The sequence below is a fragment of the Cucurbita moschata genome, unplaced genomic scaffold (assembly GCF_002738365.1).
Source record: "Cucurbita moschata cultivar Rifu unplaced genomic scaffold, Cmos_1.0 Cmo_Scf00011, whole genome shotgun sequence".
Classification (NCBI taxonomy): domain Eukaryota; kingdom Viridiplantae; phylum Streptophyta; class Magnoliopsida; order Cucurbitales; family Cucurbitaceae; genus Cucurbita; species Cucurbita moschata.
The window spans coordinates 2,729,856-2,740,273 of NW_019268527.1; the positions used below are offsets into that span (position 1 = coordinate 2,729,856).

At 36.9% G+C, this 10,418-nt stretch overlaps 2 protein-coding genes across 3 annotated transcripts in view; one reads left to right on the top strand and one right to left on the bottom strand.

Moving 5' to 3' along the window:
- The window catches only part of LOC111449797 (F-box protein SKIP5-like), a 3,862-nt gene extending 3,278 nt beyond the window's left edge, over window positions 1-584 (top strand). Inside the window, exon 5 of one of the 2 annotated variants that reach the window (XM_023089843.1) lies at window positions 476-584. In XM_023089843.1, coding sequence (XP_022945611.1) covers window positions 476-516 — 41 coding nt within the window. In that variant the 3' untranslated portion in view covers window positions 517-584. The remainder of the gene's footprint in view (window positions 1-475) is intronic. The other variant, XM_023089845.1, reaches the window with a different exon arrangement.
- Window positions 585-2,007: 1,423 nt separating this feature from the next.
- Window positions 2,008-2,947, bottom strand: LOC111449900 (F-box protein CPR30-like). Its single transcript, XM_023089985.1, has one exon. The coding sequence runs from the start codon at window positions 2,746-2,748 to the stop codon at window positions 2,008-2,010; it is 741 nt and encodes a 246-aa protein (XP_022945753.1). The 5' UTR covers window positions 2,749-2,947.
- Between the last annotated feature and the right edge of the window lie 7,471 nt (window positions 2,948-10,418).

The window sequence follows — 10,418 nt, forward strand, 5'->3', positions numbered from 1 at the left end:
CGTGGCATATAATGTAATTTGCAATGGTTAATCCTATACATTTTCTCTCTCTTAACCTTTTGAAAAAATGAACTTGAAAGGTCAAGGACCGAAATGCAGATTTTAGAGATCTTAAAAGTGTAGGAATGAAACCCGACGACTTAAATGGGATGAACTTGAAAGGTCAAGGACCAACATGGAGATTTTAGAGATCTTAAAAGTGTAGGAATAAAGTACAGTTTTAACACGATGACTTAAATGGGACGAACTTGAAAGGTCAAGTACCGAAATGGACATTTTAGAGATCTTAAAAATGTAGGAATAAAGGACGGTTTTAACACGATGACTTCAATGGAATGAACTTGAAAGATGAAAGACCGAAATGGACGTTTTAGAGGCCTTAAAAGTGTAGGAATGAAGGACGGTTTTAAGCTTCTCATTTTGTGACGTTTAGTGGCAACTAATTGAGGCTGAACTTTCTGTTTCTTGTTAACAGTGCTTTGGAGTTCCTCTGTACCAGTAAACTCTCTAACTTAACAGTGAAGGCAGAACTTGGTTGCTGCTTGGTTCACAGAAAGGGAAGATTAATTATTGATGGATGTGTTCTTCAATGTGAGTCAAACCCTTTGGACTACCTATCATGCCCCATTGTTTGTACTGCAAGTCCCGATAGCCTATCGTCTTCCTCGGTGAAAGGCGGTTATACAGATGGCGTTTCTGTTTCACAAACCCGCATCGAGGGTGGTGCCAAAGCTATCCTAACGAGCGAGGACCTTGCGTTACAGCACGTTCGAGTTATTTATGCTCGAACAGCTTTGTTCTTTTGGTTTGACGTCGAACACAAGTTGCAATAATTTCCTTGTAATCCATTAGCAATGTGTATCTGTTTCAGCTCGTTAATCCTTAGGTATGGTATATTGGTGATTATTTAACTTGTATGATACTTCTGTTTAGGCTCGTCACATAATCGGTTTCGCCCCTAAATCTTTCGTGGTCGCTTTGTTTTTTATTCTTAACGATTGGAGCTCCGATATGTAATTATTTCGAAAAAAAAAATGATCGTCTTAGCTTATATTTTTTGTGCTTGACAATCACTCAAAATTTGTTTGATATATTGCATTATTTTCTATTTAACTGCGTAAGGTGAACTTTTGCACATAAAAAAATGAATATATATATTGTTATTGTACAGTTAAATATAATTAGAGCTGGAATTTTTAAAGTTAGTTATTTGTGACGTATGTTTATTAACTCGCGAGATTGGAGCATTGTCACAATCGTGTTCTTATGAGATGTTTGTAAGTGGTGTGGCACTCACTCTCACCATCTTAGGCATTCTCACGCCTAAAACTTGTTTGAAAAACTTTAGCGTAGGCACGACTGAAATTTCCCATCCTCTTTTGGATGAATATGACAAGACACGGACCAAAATAATTATTTTTTAAAAGTCCGACTATAATAGAGAGAAAATATATGAACTAAAAAATTCCATTAAAAAAATGTCAATTAAATTTAGATAATTTAGCTTTTATATATAATGATTCCTAATAAATTTTCTATTCTACCTCTGTAATAAATTATATTAAATACTAAATTGTTACTCTTTTAATTTCATAACATATTATTCTTATAAAAAATAAATTAAAATAAGTATTAATTCACCGATTTGATAGTTCAAATTGGTAATATTAAACTCAAAAAAGTAGTAACAAAGTCCAACAAATTAATTGAACAAAAAAGAGAAAACTTGGAAGACATTGTGTCTAAAAAAACAGGACCCGATCCACGCCATCATTGATTACTCGTTTTGTGTGTTTAAGCTCATCGGGAGGGAATCAAAACATTAACTTTGGGTAATAACCAGTGTCTTTATCCACTAAGTTATGCTCAAGTCTTTACTCATATGCTCCTCCGCTACATTGGTAAGGGTGGTGGACCCGAACTAAAGTCAAAAAAAGTATCCGCGAACACACATGGACGCCCTTTTATGGGAAGAACTTTGGTCACGTGAGTCTTAACATGCCTCCGCTACATTGGTAAGGGTGGTGGACCATAACTAAAGTCAAAAAAAGTATCCGCGAACACACATGGACGCCCTTTTATGGGAAGAACTTTGGTCACGTGAGTCTTAACATGGTAAGAAATCACTTGTCCTTCGTCGGCTTCCATTAAAAGTTCATCTGAACTCACAAACAACAATGGCTTCTCGACTCCAAAAAAAGGACCAATTGTCATTAGTTTTGACCATGAAAAGACATCTTTCTCCATCTCCCAAACCGAGAACGTTTTTTCATTCCTTGCGTTTGAGCCGTAAAATATAACAATTGATCCATTCAACATCTCCATACTTATATTAGGGTTTAACATCACATCCTCCTCCACTAAATTGTTCGGTACTGGAATTTTGCCAAAAATTTCTTCGCTCATGTCAAACGTGCGTATAATATTTCCTTCTCTATTATTTGACCACCAATAAGATTTTCCTTCATGATGCATCTCACAACCCCCTGTTATCATTAAATACCTAAAATTAGGGGATTCAATTTCCCTCCATCTTTCTTTCCTCAACTCCCAAATCTCCACTCGAAGTGGTCGAAGATTATAGACTCCCTCTTCGTCGGGGAATTGTACAACCCTAACAACTTTGAAATCCCCAGATTTGGAATCATATCCGAATCCAACACCGCTTGTTAATGAATCAAACATTTCATAGGAATCTTCATTGTGAAGAATCGATGATGGAAGCTTACGAAACTTTTCGGTCGTCATATTAAAGAGGAAAATATCTCTATCGTACGAAAGACAAACTAAACCATGAGAATGACCACAAATATCAAAATTTGGAAAATCACTTGATGGAGTGTTGACATCGAGAATGGAAATAGATCGATCAGGGGTGTGGGAAAACTTGATGATGGAGGGTATATACGTATAGAGTTGAAAACCGATAATTATTCGACGGTTGATATAAATACATGTATCTTGTAAAGAAAAAATTGCAGGATCGTTGATTAGAGCGTACCATAATTTGCAAACAGACTTAAATTGGAGTAGAGACTCTGCGGGAAGCCTGGATAGAATTTCGATCAACAATACTATGGGGAGATCTTTTAGAGTCGCCATTAGAGGGTTCAAGTTTTATTTAACCATCGTTCATTATTATATAAGGAAGAGGTGAATGCAAGAAAGGATGAGCTGTCATTTATCTATTTATTTATTTATTTTTTTGTGCTAACCAAATAACATACCAAAATTAGATAATTTTTGTTTTTTGTTCTTTTGCTATTTTTAATGCATCTTTAATGGTTAAGGAATAATTAAGAATTTTAATAATAAAATAATTTTAATGAACTTACCTTAAAACATCATATATTATACTTAAACGTTCAAGAAACCGTCACTCACTACACATAGAAATCTAACACATATTGCGACTGTAGAGGGTGACCCGACCCGTGACCCAATTTGCAGTCCAAGATGAGCCCCTTCCGAAACTTCAACTGCTTTCAATTGACTCGACCTGGTTCCTTCCTATGCAATGTTATTTTGTCAGTGTCTTGCAGAAAGTGCGAGTACTCACATATGGAGAGCCTTCTTGCATGCGTGTAGGTGCGTGACAACGTGTGAGGTGCTCCTTTTTTTTTTCTGTTTGACCTCCATTCAACTATCTATATTATATAGATAATTTTGATTATTTTATTTTCAATTATTATCGATGTAATTTTATGATTTTTTTCCTAGGTTCCTCGAGGCATTCTAAGCATTTTTTTTTTTTGTCCTTCTACAACAGTTGGAGATTCAACCTCTCAGGTCCTTAATAAAATCTCAACCGCTCGAAATTAAAAAGCAAATGAAGGAAAAATTTTGTATCTATTGGGCTCGGGGGTTACAATAGGTACTGAAAAATGTGCCTGCCACTGTTTCTGTTTCTGTTAAGGATGTGAAATAGAAATAGAATTGGGATCGAAAGTATGATCTTCATCAATGTTTACCACGTTTTAAATAGGAAAGAAACTATCCACTAATACGGAAAAATATATAACTAACTAATATAAAATATACGGCTAACAACTTCCAAAATATCTAAGATATACTCCCTAACTAATTATTAAAGTATATCTCCAAATATCATATCTTAATACTCCCCCTCGAGTTGGAGAGTGTATGTCAATCACACCCAACATGTCCTTCAAAAAAAATCAAACTGATGTCTTCCCAAAGCTTTAGTGAAAACATCTGCCAATTGCATTTTAGTCGAGACATAACACGGTTTGATGATTCCAGCTTGTAACTTTTCTCGAACTATATGACAATCTATTTCAATGTGTTTCGTACGTTCGTGAAAAACTGCATTGGCTGCTATATGTAATGCTGCTTGATTATCACAATATAATAATGCTGGTTCGGATAGTGGAACATTCAAGTCTTGAAGAATGTATCTTAACCAAGTTAACTCTAAACAAGTATTTGCCGTAGCTCGATACTCGGCTTCTGCTGATGATTTGGACACATTAGTCTGCTTTCTAGACTTCCAAGAAATAATTGAATTTCCGAGGAAAATGCAGAACCCAGAAATAGACCGTCTGGAAGTTCGACAACCACCCCAGTCAGAATCGCAATATGCTTGTAATCTTAAATTGTTTTCAGATGGTAGTAGGAGTCCTTGACCATGAGTACCTCTGATGTATTTCAGAACTCGAAGAGCTGCCTCCCAATGTGGTTTTCTTAGTTCGTGCATAAATTGACGAAGGATACGAACTGAATAAACTATGTCAGGCCTAGTAACGGTCAAATATATTAATCTGCCAATCAACCGTCTGTATTTACTTGGATCATTCAACTTCTCTCCTTCAGTTAAAAGAAAGTTTTAGATTTTGCTCCATAGGAAATTTTTCTGGACGTGCTTCTATAAGACCTGTGTCTTGAAGGATATCTAGAGCATACTTCGTTTGAGACATAAAAATTACTTTTCTAGACCGAGAAAATTCAATGCCTAGAAAATATTTCAAATTCCCTAAATCTTTGATAAGGAATTTCTTGAGTAAACTAGTCTTGAGGTATTGAATTTCTTTGAGATCATTGCCTGTCAACATAATATCATCAACATAGATTAGAACGGCAGTGAAAGAAGTACCTCTTACTCTTAGTAAAAAAAGAGTAATCTGCTTGAGTGTAGCCTGCATTTTGTATAGTGATAGAAAATATGGAGAACCAATTGCGAGAAGCCTGTTTCAATCCATAAAGAGATTTATGGAAGCCGACATACTGTATTCTCCCCCTGTCGGCGAAGACCTGGTGGTAAAGACATATAGATTTCCTCGTCTAGATTACCATGGAGAAAGGCATTTTCAACATCCAACTGATGGGTGAACCATTTTCGAGCAGCAGCAACAGTGAGTAAGCAACGAAGTGTAGTACGTTTCGCTGTAGGAGAAAATGTCTCTGTGTAATCAATACCTTCAACCTGAGTGTATCCATTTGCTACCAGTCGAGCTTTATAACGTTCAACAGAACCATCAGAGTTGTATTTAACTTTGTACACCCAACGGCAACCAATAGCTTTATGACCAGGTGGTAGAGGAACGAGATACCAAGTATGATTACGTTCCAAAACTGCAATTTCATCATTCATAGCCTGGTGCCATAACGGGTCACCAACTGCCTCGTCATAGGTTTTAGGTTCTGTCTGGGATGTAATAAGAGCTAGAAAAGCACGTTGAGTAGGAGAAAAACGGGAGAATGAAAGGTAATGATGAAGTGGATACCTGGTGCCAGTTCTGGGACCTCAGCTATAGGTTAAATGATTGGTTCCAGAAGACATCTCATAATCCTTATGCAAAGCTGGAGGTTGTTTAGTACGAGTAGAATGTCGGAGTGGAACTGATGTATCAGGTGGGATAGGATTAGAATTAGTGGGTGAATCTGGAGAAAGGAGNAAAAAAATCAAACTGATGTCTTCCCAAAGCTTTAGTGAAAACATCTGCCAATTGCATTTTAGTCGAGACATAACACGGTTTGATGATTCCAGCTTGTAACTTTTCTCGAACTATATGACAATCTATTTCAATGTGTTTCGTACGTTCGTGAAAAACTGCATTGGCTGCTATATGTAATGCTGCTTGATTATCACAATATAATAATGCTGGTTCGGATAGTGGAACATTCAAGTCTTGAAGAATGTATCTTAACCAAGTTAACTCTAAACAAGTATTTGCCGTAGCTCGATACTCGGCTTCTGCTGATGATTTGGACACATTAGTCTGCTTTCTAGACTTCCAAGAAATAATTGAATTTCCGAGGAAAATGCAGAACCCAGAAATAGACCGTCTGGAAGTTCGACAACCACCCCAGTCAGAATCGCAATATGCTTGTAATCTTAAATTGTTTTCAGATGGTAGTAGGAGTCCTTGACCATGAGTACCTCTGATGTATTTCAGAACTCGAAGAGCTGCCTCCCAATGTGGTTTTCTTAGTTCGTGCATAAATTGACGAAGGATACGAACTGAATAAACTATGTCAGGCCTAGTAACGGTCAAATATATTAATCTGCCAATCAACCGTCTGTATTTACTTGGATCATTCAACTTCTCTCCTTCAGTTAAAAGAAAGTTTTAGATTTTGCTCCATAGGAAATTTTTCTGGACGTGCTTCTATAAGACCTGTGTCTTGAAGGATATCTAGAGCATACTTCGTTTGAGACATAAAAATTACTTTTCTAGACCGAGAAAATTCAATGCCTAGAAAATATTTCAAATTCCCTAAATCTTTGATAAGGAATCTCTTGAGTAAACTAGTCTTGAGGTATTGAATTTCTTTGAGATCATTGCCTGTCAACATAATATCATCAACATAGATTAGAACGGCAGTGAAAGAAGTACCTCTTACTCTTAGTAAAAAAAGAGTAATCTGCTTGAGTGTAGCCTGCATTTTGTATAGTGATAGAAAATATGGAGAACCAATTGCGAGAAGCCTGTTTCAATCCATAAAGAGATTTATGGAAGCCGACATACTGTATTCTCCCCCTGTCGGCGAAGACCTGGTGGTAAAGACATATAGATTTCCTCGTCTAGATTACCATGGAGAAAGGCATTTTCAACATCCAACTGATGGGTGAACCATTTTCGAGCAGCAGCAACAGTGAGTAAGCAACGAAGTGTAGTACGTTTCGCTGTAGGAGAAAATGTCTCTGTGTAATCAATACCTTCAACCTGAGTGTATCCATTTGCTACCAGTCGAGCTTTATAACGTTCAACAGAACCATCAGAGTTGTATTTAACTTTGTACACCCAACGGCAACCAATAGCTTTATGACTAGGTGGTAGAGGAACGAGATACCAAGTATGATTACGTTCCAAAACTGCAATTTCATCATTCATAGCCTGGTGCCATAACGGGTCACCAACTGCCTCGTCATAGGTTTTAGGTTCTGTCTGGGATGTAATAAGAGCTAGAAAAGCACGTTGAGTAGGAGAAAAACGGGAGAATGAAAGGTAATGATGAAGTGGATACCTGGTGCCAGTTCTGGGACCTCAGCTATAGGTTAAATGATTGGTTCCAGAAGACATCTCATAATCCTTATGCAAAGCTGGAGGTTGTTTAGTACGAGTAGAACGTCGGAGTGGAACTGATGTATCAGGTGGGATAGGATTAGAATTAGTGGGTGAATCTGGAGAAAGGAGCAGAGGGTGGAGGAGACGACGAAGTAGTAGGTGAAGGAATAGGAGATGAAGGAGGAATAGGATCATGAAGTGGTACAATAAGAGTCGAAGGAGCTAATGTCAAAGTTTGTGAAGCTGATGAAAAAGGAAAATCATCTTAACAAAATTTAACATCACGGCTGATAAAGAATTTGTGAGATTGCATGTCATACAACTTGTAACCTTTATGACCACAAGGATATCCTACGAAAACACAAGAAATTGCCCGTTGTTCAAATTTTTGCTTAGGATGTACTATAGTTGCATAACATTTACAACCAAAAACTTTAAGACGATGAAATGTAGGTGGAGTGCTTCAAAGGGTGTTTTGTTAGATAAGAATGGTGATGGCGTTCTATTTATAAGATAAACAGCAGTTAAAATGCACTCTCCCTAAAAATTAAGTGGAACCTGTGACGGAAAGAGAAGAGCCCTAGCTATATTTAGGATATGACGATGCTTATGTTCTACGACCCCATTTTGTTGTGGAGTATAGACACAAGGGCGCTGAAATTCAATGCCACAAGAAGTAAAAACTGGTTGCAAAGATAGGAACTCAGTCCCATTGTCTGATCGAACTATTTTGACAGTAGTATGAAATTGAGTTAGAACGAATTTAACAAAGTTCATTAACAAATGATGTACTTCTGACTTATGTTGCATTAGAAAAACCCAAGTACATCGAGTAAAATCATCAACAATAGTGAGAAAAAAACGCAAACCAAAATGGGTAGGAATTTTATGTGGTCCCCAAACATCACAATGTATCAGAACAAAGGCAGAGTGGGTTGTTATTGAACTTCTTGGAAAAGACAACCTAGTTTGTTTTGCTAACGGGCAGATACTACAGTTATGAGAATAACTAGCATTATTAAGATGCAATTGATCAGCTGGAAATTTAAAACGAGAAAAAGAAGATGACCTAGGCGTAAATGCCACAAATCAGATGGCTGAGATATTTGATGAGCTGAAGATTTGATTGGAGATGAAGAAATATGATAGAGACCTCCAAATTGTTTACCCGAGCCAAACATCTTCTCCGCAGCCAAGTCATGCATAACACAAGAATCAAGATAGGTGACATAACATTTCAAGTCATTGTTAAGTTTGCTGATGGACATTAGATTTAAATTGAATGAAGGCACACATAAAACATTGTTTAATTTAAGATTAGAGCTAAGGGAAATATTGTCAGTATGCGACACACGTGCTGTCCCTCCATTAGGTAAATTTATTGTAGACATGATGGTAGCCTTCGGTTCAGTCATAACAGAAGATTTTGAGACTATATGATCCGTAGCTCCACTATCGAGAATCCATGAATTAGAACTCGCAGAGTTAATAGATAATGTAGATACTGGAAACAAACTTGCAACATTGATGTGATTGTCAGAATTACCAGAAGGGTGATGATTGATTGCAGATAAGGCTTGTGCTATATGTTGTAATTGCTCAGAAGAAAAATTTGGAATGGAATGAGGTGACTGTTCTTTTGTATTCAACTGAAAAACATCGGCCATATTTGCAGATGATCGATATCCATGATTGTTGCGTTGATTGACTTGTCTTGCCCTTCCATAATTATTTTTCTGTCGACACCGAGTCCCCTTCTATCACAAAATTTACAGTGGAACTCAAGGATTCGACACTCATTAATTGTATGACCACTTTTATTGCAGTGTTCACATGATTTGTCCTTGGCGAATTTTGAATACGTCGTTTTCTTCTGCGCTGCTGATGCAATCGAGAAATTCTCAGTAGGTTCAGAAGTTGCCTGACGCGGCATCTCTTCTTGTACAAGTAATGAATAGGCTTGCCTCACATTAGGTAATGGAGTCATCGTCAGTATGTTAGATCTCGTCGTTTTATAAGACTCATTGAGCCCCATGAGCAATTGCATCAACTTGTCTTCTTCGCGTTGATCAACATGTATTTGACGTTGATTACAGGTAAATGGTGTGTGGTATGCTTCCAGTTCATCCCAGAGTGCTTTGAGATTGGTGAAATATGCTGACAGTGCCATGGTTCCTTGTGACATCGTTGCTATCGACTTTTGTATCTGTAAAATTGCTCGGGCATTCTTTTGTGAGAATTGATCGTGAAGATCAACCCACACTTGATGAGTTGTCTTGGAGTGAAGAATGCCTTTAGCGATATCTGCTTCAACGGAATGAGTTAACCAAAATATTATCATACTGTTGCACTGATTCCAGAGTTCAAATTCGGTTGAATTTGCATCTTGAGACGATTCTTCAATTGTGCCTCCAGAGTTCAAATTCGGTTGAATTTGCATCTGGAGACAATTCTTCAATTGTGCCATGAGTAAAGCCAATTTTCTTCTTGGCAATAAGAGCATGCATAACTGATTTACTCCAAGATTGGTAATTTGCTCCATTTAATTTGATTGGAACGAGTGAATATCCCGGCTGATCGGAGTGATGAATATAATAAGGATGTGTTAAATCAACATCTGAAATTTTGAAGCTGGATTTGGTTGATTCCGCCATAAAGGAAATTTTGATATTTAAGAACACCAAGATCGGTGCTCTGATACCATGTCAAGAATGAGAAATAGAATTGGGATCGAAAGTATGATGTTTATTAGTGTTTAACACGTTTTAAATAGGAGAAAAGTATATTTATATTTTTGCATTTTTTAGAAATACTTTTATCAATTAAAATGAATGGTGCACTTTAATAGTTGAAATAATTTAATTATTTAATTTTCTTAACATAAAGAAA

Coding starts and splice junctions, on each gene's coding strand:
- LOC111449900 (XM_023089985.1), bottom strand. CDS start 2,748: ATGACGACCGAAAAGTTTCGTAAGCTTCCATCATCGATTCTTCACAAT.